The sequence below is a fragment of the Festucalex cinctus genome, chromosome 15 (genome assembly GCF_051991245.1).
Source record: "Festucalex cinctus isolate MCC-2025b chromosome 15, RoL_Fcin_1.0, whole genome shotgun sequence".
Taxonomy (NCBI): domain Eukaryota; kingdom Metazoa; phylum Chordata; class Actinopteri; order Syngnathiformes; family Syngnathidae; genus Festucalex; species Festucalex cinctus.
In genome coordinates this window covers 25,309,885-25,329,375 of record NC_135425.1, presented here as the reverse complement: position 1 = coordinate 25,329,375, position 19,491 = coordinate 25,309,885, and the positions used below count along the sequence as shown (strand labels likewise).

General features: G+C 40.8%; 2 protein-coding genes across 3 annotated transcripts; one reads left to right on the top strand and one right to left on the bottom strand.

Moving 5' to 3' along the window:
* The first annotated feature begins 534 nt into the window (after positions 1 to 534).
* s100z (S100 calcium binding protein Z) lies at positions 535 to 14,553 on the top strand. 2 transcript variants are annotated; one of them, XM_077498061.1, is made up of 4 exons: positions 6,479 to 7,117; positions 7,879 to 8,033; positions 10,815 to 11,065; positions 14,357 to 14,553. In XM_077498061.1, exons 1-3 carry the CDS (start codon positions 6,977 to 6,979, stop codon positions 10,903 to 10,905), a joined length of 387 nt encoding a protein of 128 aa, XP_077354187.1. In that variant the 5' UTR covers positions 6,479 to 6,976; the 3' UTR covers positions 10,906 to 11,065; positions 14,357 to 14,553. The 2 variants fall into 2 exon arrangements, 1 of the variants encoding a protein (XP_077354187.1); XR_013278781.1 differs by lacking the exons at positions 6,479 to 7,117; positions 7,879 to 8,033 and adding an exon at positions 535 to 752.
* Positions 2,680 to 3,393, bottom strand: LOC144002696 (cholesterol 25-hydroxylase-like protein 2). Its single transcript, XM_077498137.1, has one exon. The coding sequence runs from the start codon at positions 3,373 to 3,375 to the stop codon at positions 2,989 to 2,991; it is 387 nt and encodes a 128-aa protein (XP_077354263.1). The 5' UTR covers positions 3,376 to 3,393; the 3' UTR covers positions 2,680 to 2,988.
* Positions 14,554 to 19,491: the final 4,938 nt, after the last annotated feature.

The following is a 19,491-nucleotide window of genomic DNA, read 5'->3' as shown; positions in this document are numbered from 1 at the left end:
TAATACCTGCACCTCACATGCATATGTTCTTGTGTTTACTAATGCAAAAATCAATTTTAATGTGATTTTATTTGTTGGGTTCAACATCCACACCTTTCCACTTGTTGTAGAAATTGTTCTCGCATAATATCAAAAGGAAACTTTACCGCTCCCGCCACATGTCCAGGGTCCGTGATGAAAGGTGACCTGGGTCAGGTGAGGGAAATGACTGTAGCCAAGTGTCCTGTTACCTTTTTGTTGTTCACTGCTGTTTTGTTTGTGAGTCACATGAATAAACCTGCAGGCGGAAACGACTCTTGCGTTCAAGAGCTTTCTGGTTCCTGACGATAAGACAACTGCATGCCTTTTTTTTTTCTTTCTTTTTTTTAAATTAACGTCATTTATTTAATATACAGTATATTACATAACAATAACTCCCTCCATTGCGGGTTTGTGGTCCCGCTATTTCGAAGATTATTATTTTTATTTTTTTTGGCGTTGTTTGTGCTGCTGTCTGTTCTTGGGTGTAATTCTACATTCAACCACTGGGGGCGATGTACGGTTTTTCAACGCTGTAAATTTAGAAGAAGAAAGTTCCGTTCGCCATTGTTGCGACTTCAGAAACCAACGGCTCGGCTGTGGATTCATTTTATATTGTACACCTTTTAAGGCATGGTTGCGAATGTATGTGGTGAGAAGTTTGTTAGTTTGGGTGAAAAAAAGAAAAGAAAACGGTATTCACTGCATGATGACAGAATGGGAAGATGATGATGGTAGGTACACAGTCTCAATATATTAAAAGTTGGCATGTGTTAAATTGAAGTATTTTCAAGTACGTTTAAAGACCTTAAAAAAAAAAAAACAGGTGCCATAAATTCTTTAAAAACATGCCTAGGGACTATTTCCATAGCAGTGTATTTCGTTATTGTGGAGGTTTTGCTTATATATATATACTGTATTTATATAAACTTGTATAGATATATACTTTATAATATGAAAAGTCAAAATATATTTTTGTTTTGTTTCCAAAAAAAGGAAATCCTATTTCTTAATTTGTTCCTAATTTCTTGACTTACAATTGCACATTCCCCGCAGTTGATTAGAAAGTGAGGAGATGATTAACTTTAAGCTAACATCGTAAGCCAAAGTTATGAGCACATGATGCAAGACAGTCACGCCGTTGACCTGAGAAAAAAGAAAAACAAAGGTAAAGAGGCGGGCGATGATGGCTAGAGAATTGCAAGTGGAACTTTACCACCACATATGATCAAATGTACTCTAAACTGTCAATTACTGGCAAAATAAATTTGACCAAGCAGATGCGAGTGGAAATGGCACCTGCTTGGAAGGGACCAGAGATGCCTTAACGTGTCATACAATTTGGGTGTTTTGTTAAATGGTTAACGTGAATTGGGAACTTCTATTTCTGTTATTTCCTACGCAGACTTTTATTTTTAGAGTAACTTTGGAGTCAACCAGCATCTCTAGTTTTGTGCCACTTTTGTAAAGTTGCCGTGTGCGCATAGTAGGTTAATGATTCATTCTTGCATGAGCAGTGTCATCGTATCGTATTTCTATTCTATTCTATGACACAGGCATTAGCGAAAAGCAGATGTTGCAAAAGTCCTCACAGTGTACTCAAGTACGTGCAGGACAAAAAATTGTCAATATTTGATATTTTATAGCAACAAGTTCACTTTCAAGGAGGTTCTGCAGGTTTTGGTTACCTGCATGAACGCTCAAGTCACCCCCGCCCACCCTTATTTTGTGTTTACCTTGGCAACAACCTCCCTAACAAAACTTTGAACTTCGGTACCTCAGCAGTGTGCGTATTTAACACGAAACGGATATGCGGTTAAACGTCTTGCATACCTGCGTACGCTTGCATATTTTTTTTTAGTGTCGTAACGCGCTATATGGCCTTCTTGTCACATCAACTGTCCCTTCGACCACAGGCTTTGCATACGTCGACGTATGGGTGTAGTTCCTCTGCTGATCATTTTGACATTTATTCAACTTCCCGTTTTGCTAATTTTAAAGGCTGCGATGGCGGGCGGCTCTGACGAGCGTCGGCATTTGGCATCATTGCTGCTAAAATAAACATGACCTCTTGCGACAGACATGCCTCTCTCTCGCTCGTAAAGCACAAATCACGCCAAACCGGTTTTGGCCCTCCCTCCCTCATGATGAGCCACAAAGGAGAGAGCGTCAGCTAGGATTCAAAACTTGCTTTGATTTGCTCCTGGAATTGTTGTTTTAATTAAAGACTCAGAAGAATCAAGAGATTTGTTTCTAAATACATTTGACATGTTTCATGATAATTGTTGAGAACGTGCAGACTTAGAACGATTGTGGAAAATTATGCAGCATTAAATTGCTTTTTACCACACAGGCCAACAACATAAAAACTTGCTTTGAGTGCCTGCGTTCTCATGAGTTCGACACAATTGCGAGGGACTTGGGTTCATTTCTCCCACAATAGCATGCAGTTAGCTAGCTAGCTAGAGATAGCTAGCTAAATAGCTAGAGAGCTATCGAGATAGATAGATAGATTATCTAGAAAGATAGATAGATTATCTAGCTAGCTAGATAGATTATCTATCTATCTGGATAGATAGATTAGCTAGCTAGCTAGTTGGATAGATAGATTAGCTAGCTATCTAGATAGATAGATAGATAGATAGATAGCGACAGTAGCTACCAATGCCTAAACAATGAAAATGCATCTTCTCAGGATGTCCCTATTTACTAAACAGCTCGTTGTCGTTATTTGTATTACCAAACGAGTAGCTGAAACTGCAGACAGTAGACCTATATGTAAGTAGAGTTCAGTTGTATTGAACTTTTCAGTCCAATTCGTATGTTAACTACCTTCGAATGTAACTTTTACAACTGTTTGTTTACAGATACAGACATTTGTTTAGGTACCATTTTTCTTTAACTTTAAAGTACAATTACGTGCATATTTTTTTGATAAAATGAAGCTATTTAGCTATAAGTTAGGTCACATTAATGATAGAAAATAAGTTTGGGAATCATGGTCAGCCACTGGCCCACGGCGGCAGGGAAGATGTAGAGCAGGTGGTTGTAGACGGTGACGCCCAGCGTGGTCCCGATTCCGGGCCAGGTGACAGGTCTGTCCGGGTGCAGCCGGTAGCGGTTGACGCTGGGCCAGGCGGGTGCCAGCAGATCCAGCGCGGTGTAGACCCCCACCAGGAAGAAGTAGGTGGAGACGGAGAGCGCCACGGGGAACAACGGGCTCCTCAGGAGGTCGTGGTGGTTCTGGCGCAGGTAGTCCCAGGCCGGCTGAAGGACCAAACTGGACCCGGAGCGGCCCCCTGTTACGTTGCTCGCCCCCGACATCCGGGATGAAGCCGCCTCGGCTGGAAAGAACATCGACAGCAAATCGTCTGGTGAGGCTTTGCCAACTTGGCCCGACTGTCTAAAGCTTTTATGCATGTTCAAGCCCCACCTCCCACGCACCCCCCTCACTCCACTTTGAAAGAGGGCGCTCTGTAAAGCCCCTTTTGATGGGCACAAGGATGGCAGCCAGCGCTCGGGACCCACAGACACTCTCATTTTTTTTTATCCCCATTTAGTCGTTCCACTTGTTCTCTCAAAAGCACGAACAGCTGGTTTATGTTTTCATGATAGCGAAATGAATATCATTAATGGTCAACTTGTTAGGGTCCTTCAAAGATAAAGATAAAGGTTATGAGTTGATATTTGAAACCTCCTTACTACCAGGAAAAAAAATATTGTCCAATCATGTTTATTTTGATATTCCCCAATCTTTGTGAAATAACTGGAATACTGCATAAGAAATTTTTGAGAAACAAAAAAGTCCGTATTTTTAAGCTATGATGTGTCCACTACAGAGGACATTTTGTAAAACTTAACTGCTAGACTCAATTACAGTTAAAATAATTCAAACAATACATTAATGTGTTCTTAAGAGTCTCATAGAAAACATGCTAAAGCCTAAATTTGTTCAATAAAAAGTGTTATACACTTTTCCTCTTCTCTCAAAAGTGCTTGCACCGAAGGAAGCCATTTTCTTTTATGATGCAATCAAAGGTAGCAAAGCCACGCCCGTTTGTAATTTAATAATGATCGTATCGAAAAATCGCGAACGGACCCACAAAAGAGTCTCAAGAAGCCACTCCGGAAAAGACGGGAAGTCAGGAAGGTTATGATAATTATGGCTATTTCCAGATGTCCTTCAAAGGTAAAACTTCCTCAGGATTTTGTCCAATTGCTACTTCACTTGAACCACGTTACGTATATTAGCCAGAAGCTCAAAGCATAACCAAATGTCTTGTTTGCAGCTTGTAGGGAGTAAGTGAGTTAATGTTAATAACATGGATGTTCATTAATCACAGAGAGGCTGTCAAAAGGGAAGTCAATAGAACTTCCTCTCAGTTGAGCTCTGAGTGTTTTTTGTTTTATGTTGCGAAATGATTTTTTTTTCTTCCCATGAATAATCTGGTGTCACAACAATCCTTGTTGTGTTTGGCTTCCTTAGTGTCCTTTCTCTGCACTATGTGTTGCCAAGGAGACAGCACAGTGAGCTCAAATGACCTGAGACACATTATACCACGCAAGACACTTTTTTTTTTTTTTTTTTTTTAATGGAAAACCTGATTTCAAATTGGAGGTTAAGTGGTCAGCACACTGTGTTGTCTCTAATGGGCCTGTAGAGGGCAGTAGAGCTCAACACAGTGATTCAACCATGTCCATATGTCTTTACCGTATATGTATATTTATAGAAATATATTGATATAGATATAGTCTACCTTTATGCTTTATGCTTTGTCATACATCAGTCATTCTCTCTAGGAGCAAAGACATACTGAGGATGTTGTCTTTGCATCAACCTTGAGGATGCAGCAGAGAGCCCTATGGATGGGTGTTGGTCTCAAAGTGATGTATAGTCCGTCAAGCAGCCCTTAAAGACACTGTTGATCTGTTGTCCCGGTATTTGAATTCATCTCAGCGACAAAACCGTTAGAATCATTTCATGATGTTTGCCCCCACTCCCTATAGGTCCTGTTGCTGCAAGGCTTTCGTCAAGCTAACAAATGGAAACTTGTTGCGGCCACGGGTGGAAGGAAGGTTGCCCTGTGGGGGATCTTCTTTAGGGGCTGACTGCTATTCCGGTCGGCGGCAGTTATGTCAGGAAAACGATGAAAGGGCGAAACCCAGCGTGGCTAAAAATAAACCCGGCTACCTCGCAAGGAAACTCACGGGATTGTGACACGCCGGCAAGGCTTAACGGAGCAAGTCGCTACAAGTCAAAGACAGGAGTCATTCAAATCGTAGCAATTTGCAACGGGAGCCAAAGATAGAGGTTTCCAGTAAGTCTGCACACTCGAGTCACCCAGTGAAGCAAATCATCTGAGTCTGTGTACAGAATTATCCGAGTGTTGCAGTATTTCTGGTGTCTCCGCTCCCACGAGTCAATAAACCAAATTGTACAAGTCTGACGTATTGCCAGTGAGTCCGCTAAATTGAGTATCTGAATCGAAAGGTGCAAGTCTGCTGTGTTTCCGATTAGTTTGCTGACTCAAGCCAGTGAACCAAAACGTCTGTGCTTCTACTGAGTCCACTAATTCTTGTCTAGTAAATAAAATTAGCCAAATCTTCTGCATTGAGTTAGTGAACTAACTCAATCGAGTCTGATGTGTTACCCTTTTGCCTGGAAACTTGAGTTAGTTGACCCATTCGTCTTCGAGTGACCTTGAGTCAATGAGCCAAATCGACAGTTGGTCGTGTTTCCGGTATAGGTCATGCATTCAAGTCAGTGAATCATATCATTAAGTCGGTAGTGTTTACGATGTTGGTACTAACTCGAGTCTGTGAATGGAATCATCAGCATTCACTATGTTTTTGTTGGGTCTAGTTTGAGCCAAATCATCTAAGTGAGTCCGCTAACTCAAGCCAGTGAATCAGATCGTACAATCTGCGGTGTTCCTGGGGAATCCACGAACAATAGCCAGTGAGTCAAATTGTCTGACTTGACTGCGTTTTCTGGTTAAATCCTGGTCTGACATTAAATCCGTGAACTTGAGTCTGCGACGTGGCTCGTTCAAGAGTCTTGAACGATAACCTCATATATTTATCCGAGTCCTGACCGGGAGACAATGTCCGATACCGATACCTGAGTCAGCAACCATGTGATCAGGCCCGATTTCCGATCACGTGATCGGATTGGGACATCCCTACTCAAGACTGCAGTTTTTTTGGGGGGGGGATTCTGCTCATACGAGTAGTTGTATCAAATCCTCTGGGTTTGCAGTGTTTGGCGAGTCTGCTAACTTTTGTCAGTAAACTTGATTCTGCCATGTCTTTCTGGCCATTCCATAAACTCGAGTCATTGAACTACGAATGTGTTTCGGGTGTTCAGTGAACTGAATCATCCGAGTGTGGTCTTTGCAGTGATTCCAGCAAGAGCACATAGTAGTATCCTGGTTAAAACAGACTTTGGAATAGGGTCAGAGGCGGACACTGGGGAAGCGTTTTTACTCTCTGGACCTGCATTTGCAGCCTCTGACTAGGGAAACCTAGGGTTCCAATCCTCCCTCAGTCACCTGGGACAGTGACTCACCTGTGCGACTCAGCTCACATCCCCGCACTTGTCGGAGTATCACCCCATCGCACGGCCTCCCGGGAGATCGTGGAAACACCGGAATGATGCAGGCTCCATCCTGCGCCTCGCACCCTTGGGGGAGGCGGCAGGATCACATCGGCGCATGTTTTGTTTTCCAAGTGCACGGCTGGAAAAGGAAGACGGTCGCTATGGACGCCCTCGCTTGTGGAATTAATTACCCCGTAGGGGCGGACCCCCCCCGCCCCAACCGCCTACTCCAGCTCTCTTTTTCGTGGTTCACTTCCTGACAAACAAGTGAGCCATCACACCTGGACACCTCTGCTCACAGATAGGACCACTCCTCTTCCTCTTCTTCTTCGTCACCTTCTGCTTCATTGGGTCAGCGGGATGCCGAGCCAGCTGGAAGGCGCCATGGACGCGCTGATCGCCGTCTTCTACAACTACTCGGGCCACGACGGGGACAAGTACAAACTGAACAAGGGCGAGCTCAAGCAGCTGCTGCACACCGAGCTCACTGACTTCCTCACGGTAACCCCTTCAACCCTCATTGCGCTTTTTATATTCCCTTCACAAAAGTACTGCCTCGTGGTCACTTTTCAGAGAGCTACACAGCAAACTAGGAGTTTATTATGTTTGTCGTAGATCTAATATTTTGTGTCCACCTCCCCCACCATATTCCAGTCGCCTCTTGCCCAATGTCTGCTGGGAGGACAACCGGTAGCATAAAAAGTGGCCCCTGAAGGAAACAAGGCCGTTGTCGCCATCTTGGAGGCATCGCTTGACTTTGTGGCCATATTGGGCAGAGGAAGTCATCCAATCAGCAGCTCCCAACCCCCTCGAGCCTGTGTGATCGCAAACAGCACTTCCTGTGTTTGAGACAGTCGTCTGGAAGGGCTGAAGACCGCTGATATGATTTTTATTTATTTTTTTACCATCCCGCATGTGAGTGGAAGCCTCAGGTGCTAACACATCATCGACGTCTTTGGGGGGCCCACATCACGTCCATATATAGACGCTGCCATGATGTCATCGCAGCCCCGCCGGCAATCGTACGTGATTGCAGACCTCGAGTGCAGGGATAGTCTTGTTTTGTTGCGTTTAAATCTTCGAAGCATCAAAAGCGTAGAGTGAATAATATATAAATTACATTGATGTAAAAATAATCAAATATTAAAAAAAAATATTGATGCGTTTTTGTACTTGGTAGGAATTTATAAATAACAAGGTACCGTTGAAAATAACACAAATCTTTAAGCGTGGTGTGATTTATTTATTGGAATTGTTTTCAGTCGCAAAAGGACCCACTGCTGGTGGAGAAGATCATGAGCGACCTGGACTCCAACAAAGACAACGAGGTGGACTTCAACGAGTTTGTGGTGCTGGTGGCGGCGCTCACCGTCGCCTGCAACGACTTCTTCCAGGAGCAGAAGAAGAAGAAAACCAAGTAGATGTTCCCTTTTTTTTTTTTTTTTTTTTTTTTAACCACACTGTACATCTCTGTCGTGGGGAGAGCACATGAATGTTGTATCGCGCTGTTGTCAATAAATGTGATGATTTCCCTTTCCTTTTACGTCATGACCGTTATTGCTCGGATGTGCCAGAAATTGTGGTCAAACATGTTGCTATCCATTGTCTACATTTTTATATATTTGTTTTTTACATTTTGATGTTTTTTTTTTTTATGGCTAACACTAGTGCTACACTATATATTATAGATATATACCTTGTAGTCTAAAACTAGCTATCCAGCAAGCTAGCTAGTAAGCTAGCAGCTCTATCTAGCTCGCTGTTACTACCTGGCTGCCTAGATTGATAGAATAGCTTGCTTGATTGATTGATTGATTGATCAATAGTCTATCTACAGGTATCTATCTGCTAGGTAGTGGGAACTAGCTAATAGCTAGCGCACTAACTGCTTCGTTGTATAGATGTTTTAAGTTATCCATATGACGACAAAAGAGTCTATCCATCTATCGATTGATCTGTTGAGAAAAATACTCAAGTAATTTGAATGGTTTTCATTTAATGTAACTAGAGTTCATCTTTCATTGACAGAATGTTGCAACTTTCATCCCGGATTGGTGGAGAACGATTTGTTTTTATTTTATTGAATAGCACAGGCTACAAAAAAAAACTACCCATATCTTCAAACAACAAATTCCGCATTCACCATGACCCGTTGTCATAATAAACACACACAAAAACATTTTATTTGATTTGAAATGTGAAGTGTGAAAGCACATCTGCGTTTCCACAACGGGAGCTGGTGCGAGCCTCACACCCCTCGCACGCCGGCGGCCATGTTTGACAAGCGGACGACGACGACCGACCGCTTCGCTTTTCGGGAGGCGACCCCTCCTCCCAGCCAGCGTGACGCACGGACGCACCTGCGTCCGCTCGCGTCGGACCCTCACGACTGACATGTTTTCCCCGCCTCAGGCCGCCAATGCGACACTTATCGGCTTGGCTGGCGTAATATCCAGAAAATGTATTTCCACTTTGTCATCTCATGATTGGAGATGACATTTTCCGGCAAAATAAATGACGCTTTTAAAACTCAAATGCTCCTCGTTAACTTGATTGGATTTGATTGAGACGGGCGGACGCCCGCACCCGATGGTGGCGTCGTGATTACGAGTCGTGGTTGGCACGAAAAGGTTGCAATCAATCAAAGGTTTTCCTTTGGTAATTTTTGCAACTTGCATACGTGGGCGATGTCGAGGCATGTTGAAGAGCTTATGCTGCATTCGAGGATGGTCGGAAGTCGGATATATCCAAGTTCGTTTTTCCCAGTTCCGACCTGAAAGCATTCGAGGTGAAAGTAAACAACCAAAATGGCTGATAGTGATAAATTTGTTTTTTTATTTTGGTCCTCAAAACTCATTTTGACCTCCAGCAAACATTTCGCAATTTTGTATCATTTATTGTTTTATCGTGGAAATGCTGAAAGCATCCCACAAATGTTATTCGGATTTTTATTCTCTTCACTTTTTTTTGCCGAAAAAAAAACTCCCACATAATACTTCCGATTTACACCGTTCAAAATTCAACTTGCTTCAAAAATTCACGCATTCCGAGGTATATATCGTCTGATTTCACGTTACTTACAGTACCCGCACAATTTGATGTTAAATATCAACTTTTCCCCCATTCATTTTCAATGGGACTGACATTGAACTAAGCTAATGTTTCGTTGAACTCTCAGCCAGCACCAGTAAGTAATGAGCTCATGCTAACCTCCTTAGCATGAACAGTTTTTTGGGCAGGGGAAGTATGTACTTGGTGGTAGTATATTCGAGCACATAAGGGCAGACACATGCTATCACCAAAAAAATAAATAAAAAAAATGGCTGCAGGTGTGTGTCAAAGATAAAGCACCTGGCCTCTTTTGACACAAGGCAACCATCATTCCTCCAGATAGCGTCTGCTGTTTTGCCCGCGGCAGCCAGGGAGATTGGTGGTAGGTGGCGGTTGTTTGGGGGCGGGGGGCTTTCATTTGTCGTTGACGTCAACGCGGACGACGGCTCGACCCCGAAGGACTGTTTGAGGGCATTAGCGATGATCAGCGTCCAAAGAAACAAGCACGATGTGGAGATATGGAACACATTTTGTTCCAAAAATGTCACTATGCCCCAATTATATTTTTTTAGACTGAACCAAGGGCTTATAAATGTTAAACAATCATAATCCGCTGCAGACCACCTCCCAATAAAAAAAAATAATAATAATCAGCCAGCCAATCAAAACCAATGTTTAAAAATTAGTAAAAAAAAAAAAAAAAAAAAAAAGTGCATGTTTTTGTGCATGAATTCCTTGTTTGTTTATTTTTTTACTGTCAAAATTTGTGTGAGGAGCCTCATCGTGAGTGCAGCATGTGTCATGGCCGGTCGCCATGACTACAGTTGCCATAGCTCCATTGGATGTGTAAAGTGGAAAACATTCAAATGTTCTCTCGACAAGAAACGAAGACGAATAATTGCTTTGCCATGCAGTGTCTTTTTATTACAAAAAAAAATGCATGTGTATATATATATACAAATGGCAATGAATGTATTTATTAACAACGCATCACTCTCACAGTAAAATTCACTTTAGCGCCGTTCATCACCAGAATGATAATCACAACAAAGGCAGCAACGACGACTTTATTCAACAAACAGCATGGATGTTTCGGGGTTTGTATTCATTGATATTCATTTGATGTTTGGTCTTTTGGTTGTAACAGACGAGAGGGAGATCATCAGTTGGCGGTGCAGAAATCCTCCACGTTGTTGACTCGGAGCCTCTGCAGCTCCTGGCTGTCCAGCAGGCGGTAGCTGAAGGACACCTTGTTGACGTAGCGGCCGCTGGACACCATGCGCACCACCGTGTTGTCGCAGCCCACCTTCACGTGGCCTGCGGGGACAAGAGAAGAGAAGAGTAAATAGAAGTCGGCCCACGCCTCCACGGGGATCCCCCACACGAGCAACATTTCACGTGAGGGCCCTCAATTTATGACATTGTTTATCTATCTATCTATCTATGCATCCATCCATCCATCAAACTAGATATAGAACATACAGAATGAATGAAAGACTGATATTAAAAAAAAAGAAAAAAAAAAGGGCAGTACTCACTTGGCCCAGCAGAGGAGCTGCAGAGCTCCGCGAGTGGGAGCATCTTAGACGTGTCGAGACCGTTTCCCCCAAGAAGCTGCACCATGTCCTCGGAGTCGGACACGCAACCCGACGTGGGCCACTAAGGAAGTTAGGGGTAGAAGTCAGAAACGCACAAATTTTAGATCAGTCTCTTTTATCTGTCCATTTTTTCATCCATCCACCCAATGTGACATTGCATTAAAAAAAAAATACAATTACATTAAAATAAAAATCTAAATAGGCTATTGTTCAATTAAACATTTTTCAACAGCCATGAGCCAATAAAAACGTTTTAAAATGAAAAGGATTTCTTGTTAAATATACATTAAAAAAAAATCATTAACAAATAATCAGCTAGAATTTTTACTGATATTCTGCAGGGCAATAAAACTATATATATATATTTTTAGAAATGTTTGAAATTTTATTTATAGAAATTAAATAGCTAAATAAATAAATAGCTTCTATAGAAATGCATTTAAAAAAAAGTGTATAATGGGCCAAAAAAAATAATAATAAATTGTTTGTATCTTTTATTATGTCACAATTTAATTAAAAGAAAATAAATTATGGTCATACACGTTCCAAAAACTTCCTCATGGGAAATATGAGCAATGATTTATTCAACTTTAAGAAAAAAATAAATAAAAAGCCCCTCCTGAAAATTCAATTCCTAATTTTACAACTTCATCCTTTTGAACTGTATCCGCACCACAAATGCTAAATTTCAGTCTGATCTTGTATAACTCAATTTAAACAACATACTAGTATGATATGGGGCAAACATTCAGTTTGTGTTGCTTCACCTTCGGCAAGCTGCCGCGGAGTCCTAGAGTGGAAAATTCCGAGATGTCGACCTCGACTGGGTAGACAATGGAGAAACTGCAGTTCCTGTGCTGCTGTGGGCTCACCATGGTGAATGTGCCCTCTGGTGACTGCGAGATGACATTGCAGGCTGCAACGAGGCAAATGATGCGACACGTTTATCATCACGCTAACGTGTGACCGGCGAACTTGTACCGCAACAAGAAATATGCACAATCCTAACATTCGGAGGGTGCTTAATAGCTGCGCTCAAAATGGCCTCCATATTCAGGTGTGTGCAATTAGTTTTAGCTGTCGGACAAAATTTTAGATGTGAGGTACTGTATTCAAATTAAGTCCGTAGTGAGCGAAACATAGGGTAGTAGCTTAGCGTGAGTAGATTATTTTAAACCCTGCCCATATTTTAGAGTGTAGTTTCTTCATTAACTCATTTGCTCCCAAAAACGTATAAATACGTTCTATTTTAAACGAAGTGGGAAGTGTCCCAAAGATGTATTTATACGTTTTTTTGTTTGTTTGTTTTTTATGCTAGAGTATACAGAAGGCTTTGAACTCAACTGCAGAGAAAAAAAATGGTAGTAATTACAAAAACGGCCAGCAGGTGGGATCAGAGTATAAGAGATCAACCAGGGCCATGTTGATAACAAGCTCTTTCCCCACAATTCTAAACAGATTTGTGCATAATGCTGAAACTTAGCTATATTCTAATGCTAATTGCTGCAAAACGGAAACAGATAGAAATACACTTTTTTTTCCTGATGAAAGAAGAGATTCTAATCTTTCTTTTGGTTGGTCCCATGTTTTTATAGCAAAAGAACACAATACTCTGTGGGCCTTGCAAAATCAGTCAAAATCCAGTAAAATAGCCGGGTGTGAACGGGATTGCAAAATGTGAAAATGGGTGCCAATGAATGAGTTAAAGCATTTTTTTTCCCAAGTAGCATGATTGTTACATTACAACAAGAAAATGCTAAATGCTTAGCATTTACACTATATGATGTATAGTCGCAGCGCCGCAAAAGAACATGGCTACTATGTTTGCAACGTGTGTTCTACTATTTTTAAATCTCAGAAAATTAATGCTTCCGGAATATTCCAATCCTTTGTTCTCCACAAACATAAGACATTTCTGGTATTTTTAGTTAACAAAACGGGAAGTAGCTCGTCGCACAGTGGCGATTTTCAGAATTTATGTGCTCCTACTTTCACTAACAGACACTAAATGTACGTGTGTTGTTTTTGTTTTGTTTTTTAACATGTAAACATCAAATACGTCACAGCATTTACTTACGGAAAGGGTTGGCGAGCTTCCTGAACGTGACGGTGAAGCCGCTGCCGGCGTTGTGCACGCGGAAGAAGATCATGGCCACGTTCTGCGAGGAGCGCACGCTTCCCCTGCTGGAAGTGGCGGGATTGCAGTAGTCCACGTAGCGCTCGCGCGGGGATAGCGGGTGGTCCTGCGAGCTGGGAAACTTCTCCCCCTTCATCACCCAACCGTCAAATACCTTTTAAGATCAGATACGAGATAATGGGGATTGTTAACCCATTTGCTCCCAAAAACGTATAAATACGTTCTATTTTAAATTATTTAAGTGTCCCAAAGACGTATTTATACGTTTTTTTGTTGTTGTTGTTTTTTTATGCTAGAGCATACCGAAGGCTTTGATGCAGCCTTTCAAATGCAGAGAACAATTGAAGCAATTGTAGTTATTACAAGTACGGCCAGCAGGTGGCAGCAGAGTATAAGAGATTAACCAGGGCCATGTTAAAACAAGCTGATTTCCCAACAGTTTAAAACAGATTGACGAATAATGATGAAACTTAGCTATATTCTAATGCCAATTTCCGCAAGACGGAAACAGATAGAAATATCCTTTTTTGTTCTACTTTTTCTTTTGGTAGGTTCCATATTTTCATAGCAATAGAACACAATATTCTGTGTGCGTGGCAAAATCAGTCAAAATCCAGTAAAACAGCCGGGAGCGAAGGGGGTTGCTTCACTCAAAATGGCTGCGAGTGAATGGGTCAAGATGGGATGCAAAATGGCGCTGGTATTATGCGCTATTTTAGATGCTAGCATTTAGCATTTTTATTGTTCAAGAACGACATTTACAGCCTTGATACAATGTCAAAAAGTAATAGCACACACTATCCAAACGTTGCACACATATAAATAATGATAAAAGTTGAATATGTTGCAACATGGCACTGCTATTACGCGCCACTTGAGCCGTTAGCAATTAGCTTTTTTTTTTTTCTTGTTGTTTTAGTCCTCACTTTTGTTTCTTGCATCGCCATCTCTCAGCACTGATTTTCCAATTTGCCGTGACGGCGATGGCCCTCACCGTGATGAAGTCTCCCGCTTGGCAGTCGACGTCGACGCTGTCGTACTCGACGCTGACCACCTGGTCGGGCTCGGCCATGAAGAAGGCGGCGCAGCTGAGCTGGGGACGCTCAGCCGTGAAGGTGAAGCGACCCTCCGCCGACACCATGTCCACACAACCTGGGATGGCACGTTGTACGTTCGTTATTTTTATTTTTATTATTATTTTTTCTTTTTCTTTTGAAGACTCTACATTTGAAAATTCTTTGAAATAATTAGTTATCCTAGGTCGGGTCGGGACGGCAGCAGATTAAGCAGGCAAACCTTGACTTCTCTTTCCCGAGCCACTTCGTCCAGCTTTTCCGGGCATAATCGGTTTATTGGAGACGAAACTTTCTTCCATGTTGGCAAATTATCTTGAAAATTTTATATATTGAAAAATTAAATGTCTTTTTTTGTTTTTTTGTTTTTTGAGGCATGAGGTTTGTCGAAAACGAAATTATCTTTGAAGGGGGAAAAAAAAGTAAAAAAAAATAAAATAAAATGCTAATTGATTTTTTTTGAAAACAAAATGATCTCAATGTCACAAAATGATCTTCATTGAAAATTCTAAAATGCTTTTGATGATTATTACAAAAAAATGCTAATTGACCGTTGCAGAAAATTGTTAATTGGTTTATTGAAGACTAAACTGTCCCTTTCATATTTGGGAAAAGTTAAGTTGGTTTTATTGAAGGCTGAAAATTGTTTGGTTTGTCAAAATCTCTTAAATTACAAAGTATAATTTTTGGAAAAAAAGAGAAAAAGCTGTCTAGAATATATATTTATTGAAAATTCTAAATTGTCTTTGATGTTTAGAAAAACATTATAGTGAATTTAAGGCTAAAACGTACACTCAATGTACAGTAAAAGACATGTTAGGTTTATCAAAGACTAAATATTCTCAGATGACACATAATTGGTTTACATACATGGCGAAATTTTATTTTATAAAAATATACATGCTAATTGAAGACTGACAAATACCCCAAAAACATGTCCGAATGTAAATTATTGATATTTTAAAAACTAGAACATGTAGCAACCGGATTGTCCAAAGACTAAACTGTCTTTAATGTTTTCCAAAATACGCACGTTAGGTTTGTCCAAAAGTGCTTTGACTGACAGTTACTAAGCGGAAAGTCATCAAAAGTGGGAGGAAAAACTCACGCAGCGGCCGCCGGTACATGATCAACTCCTGCGCCGTCTCCCCTTGTGGCTCCGAGTTGAAGAAGGAATAGATTTCATCCTTGAGGACGTCGTTGTCCTACACGGCAAAGGACAAGGACACAATCTTGGATGATGATGATGATGAGTGAGGACTAAAGACGCTCCTACCTCGATGTATCTGCAGTCCCCCTTGAGGACGCACAAGCTCAAGAGCAGGAAAAAGAGGCGCTGCCGAAAAGTGCGCTCCGTCATCGTCGTCGTCGTCGTCATCGTCGTCGTCGTCGGGGCTTCCGTGGGGCCGCTCGACGCCTTTTTTATAAGTTGCGCGAGGACCACCTGCCGGCCGCCCCGAGCCCCATTACCAAGTGATTGCGCACGTGTGACGAGGGCAAGGGATGGTGACGGTGAGGACGGAAGGGGGAGGGGCAGGGTGTCGACGCCCCTTACAGTAATCCAAAGAAACCCTGAGTTTAAAGAAACGTTCGATGAGGAACCTAAAACTAAAGTACCCGTCGTCGTTGATCATAATCAATTTTATCGATAGTTGGCTGTTGCGTGTATTTCGCTTCACATAATGACCTCGATAGCACAAAAAAACAACAACAACAAAAACACCTTTGTAAACTTGTATCAATAGATGACTGAAGGCCAAATTGTCTTTGCTTTTTGATGGGGGGGGGAAAAACAGATCTCATACTAAAAATAAAAATAAAGAAATAAAATGAATACATAAAAAAAAAAAACCGAAATTAGGAAAAAAACAGATCGGCCAAGCTTTATTGGTTATTTATTTTACCCGAAAACTTACCACAAAACAACCATTTTTTTTGTTTTTTGTTTTTGAGATTGCTTTGTTCAAAGTTTTTTTGGTGATTGTTTTGTCATAAATGTTTGGGTAAAATAAATAACCCATAAAGTTTGCTAAATCCCTTTTTGACCCAAGACAACCAATTTTTTTGTTTATTATGTTTTTTGAGGTTGTTTTGTTCAACGCTGTTTTTTGGTGGTTGTTTTGTAGTACGTTTTTGGGTAAAATAAATAACCCATAAAATTGTCTCGACCCCTTTTTGACACAAAACAACCAATTTTGGGGGGTTTTTGGTTTTGTCCAACGTTTTTTTGGTTATTGTTTTGGCGTAAGTTTTTGGGTAAAATAAATAACTCATAAATCGCTTTTTGACCCAAGACAACCAATTTTTTGTTTGTTTTGGTTTTGTTGAACGATTTTTTTTTTTTTTGGTGATTGTTGTGTCGTACGTTTTTTGGTCAAATAAATAACCCATAAATTCCTTTTTGATCCAAGACAACCGATTTTTTGTTTTGTTTTGTTTTTTGAGGTTGTTTTGTTCAACGCTGTTCTTTGGTGGTTGTTTTGTAGTACATTTTGGGGTAAAATAATCAACCCATAAAGTAAGCTCTAATCCTCATGGAAAACAGATGGTTCCAAATTGCTGACGGTTACAAAAATGTTAAGATCATAAACGTGCATGAAGACTTTTTTTTTTTTTTTTTTTTAATGTCGTTAAGTTCCAAATGCTAAACTGTCGTAGATGTTTACCAAAACAACATTTGATAGCAGGTGTGCAAATTAATTGCCATCAAATAAACAGACTGGGAGCATAAGATGTTGCGTTCACGGACACTGCGGAAGAAAAGACACTCATCACACTGCTCGCTGATGGCGACCGTCACAGGACAACATGATTGTGTGTCCGAGATAAGCTCGTTCCGTCAAGCTGGAAAACTCCATCAAATATAATCGCACGCCTCCGGGGCACCGATACAAATGACAAGGCTAAATTTAGCAAGCGGGCCCGGATGACATCACTGCTAATGCCTGCCCGTCATTTCTTAGCAATAAAAAAACGGAATTTCCTCCAGAAGGCTCCCCAATTGGCCCACGAGATTACATCCCGACTGACGTCGGCGCCATCTTGATGTCGCAAAGATGATCCGTTGCCCGGACGACGGCTCGAGTTTGCTGGCCATGCCTCTTTTTTTATTGTTTTATTTTTTGTTTGTTTGAGTGCTTTAAAAGTCACGTAAGAAAAAGCTGTAATAAGCATGCCAGGCCACTAGTTGGCGGTAAGTAAGGAAACACTGCAATGTTTTTTGTTTTTTTTGTTTGTTTTTTTTTGTTTTTTAACTGTGTGAAAATAAGCAGAACTTTGTCCAATAATGTCCCGAAATAAAACGGCAATTTTTTTTCATAAAATCTGATTTTAAGCGAATATTTTCCCATTTTAGACTTAGACTTGACTTTATTTTCTTAAAAAAAAAATAATAAACTGAAACTTTATCACTTTTTAATTTTTTTTGCTTCCAGTTTAAAAAATAAATAAATAAATTTCTGAATTAAGTCGGTTAATCAACTAATTTAGACCACAGGGAGCAAAAACTACCAAAAGTTTTGCCAAATAAAGTGTAATTGTAGACCACATTGACAACTAATTCACAGCCACTGTGCTGCCAGAGATCATCAAGTGTGTGCCTCAGGAAATTATCCATTTACACTTAAATTAGCTACTAATTCATTTACCACAAAAATGTTGTGTATCTGTGCCGTTAACATATGGCAGAACAGAAAATGCCTTTTCTCCATTAAAATGAATGGAAATGCTACTAATCCGTTCCAGCCCCCCTCAAAAACACCAAAAAAATTAACTTTTTGAAAAATACTTTATGAAAACACAGCAATAAGATCATCACAAATGTTTTTGCACTTTTTTTTTTTTGCTACAATTCAGAGGGTGTTGAGCGAATCCTGATGTTTGAAAAGGATAACGTGTTGTTGCACTATTCGTTAGCCCGTTAAGGCATTTTGCATTGTTTGCTACCTAAGTGTTCAAAATACAGAATATGCAATTCTCTTTTATTTTATGTTTACTTTGTGCATAAATTTCAGCTGGGATCAACAATAACATATTTTGTTTATGCGGCGTGTCGTGAGATTTTTCCCGAGCAAAATATGTGCCTTGGCTCAATAAAAGGTTGCCAAGTACTGACATAGACCATCCATATTCAAACGTGTGCGCGCGCGCGCGCGCATAAGGCGGATTCAGTTGAGCCGTGCATAATTGAGATTTAGGGAAACAAAGGCCGGCTTATGTCATAACGGGCTAAGCTAGTCGACGCCGCCAGCAGAAGAGAGTCTCAACGGCAACTTCCTGCACGACGGCCATGACGGCGTCTTCAGCATCTTTCGTCTCCGCCTGTTTGTCTCCTCCCACAAATACAGGACTGGGCAAACATTTGTGTTCACGAGTCATGCTTCATTGATGAGGGAAAAGGAAAACGAAATTATCTTAAAGGGATACTTCACTTATTTAGCCCATTATAGCAATAAAAAGTTAATATTTTGTCGATAATTAATTTGATATTTCCATTATTTGTCACGTGTAAAATGTAGAGCCCGATTTTTTTCTTCAAAACTATAGTAAAATGATACGGCACAGTATGTACATGCATTACATGAAACGACCACAAGAGGGAGCTGCATTATTGATCACAATGAGTGAGCCACACATTTAATAAAGGAACCATTTTGTGCCTTGGTAACATTTCTGTGACATGTTCCCGATTAAGGTCTGCTAGCTTAATGCTAACACACAATCGAAAACACCATAGAGAGGCTAATGAAACTAGCACGGACACCTTTCCCACTTGAACGCAAACGGTATAGCAGCACATGCAGACAATATAAAATATCAAAATGCTGACAGGAATTTTTTTAATTTATTTTAGTTTTACTGCATCTTATTGATTATGTTGTGAAAATATTGTTTGTGCGTGCGTGTCTTGTATTTCAAGGCACCACTGTTGGTCGAGTATTGTCCTTAGCTAACATTTTAAATGGGGCTTAGTACATTTTTCAATTCAGCAAGCGTGATGAAAAACTTGCCCTGACT

What these genes read in the sequence shown, in the direction of transcription:
- LOC144002696 (XM_077498137.1), bottom strand. Translation starts at nt 3,375, where the DNA reads ATGTTCTTTCCAGCCGAGGCGGCTTCATCCCGGATGTCGGGGGCGAGC.
- s100z (XM_077498061.1), top strand. Translation starts at nt 6,977, where the DNA reads ATGCCGAGCCAGCTGGAAGGCGCCATGGACGCGCTGATCGCCGTCTTC. An exon ending in AGCTCACTGACTTCCTCACG is followed by an intron (nt 7,118 to 7,878) that starts GTAACCCCTTCA and finishes AATTGTTTTCAG; the next exon opens with TCGCAAAAGGACCCACTGCT. An exon ending in CAGAAGAAGAAGAAAACCAA is followed by an intron (nt 8,034 to 10,814) that starts GTAGATGTTCCC and finishes TGGTTGTAACAG; the next exon opens with ACGAGAGGGAGATCATCAGT.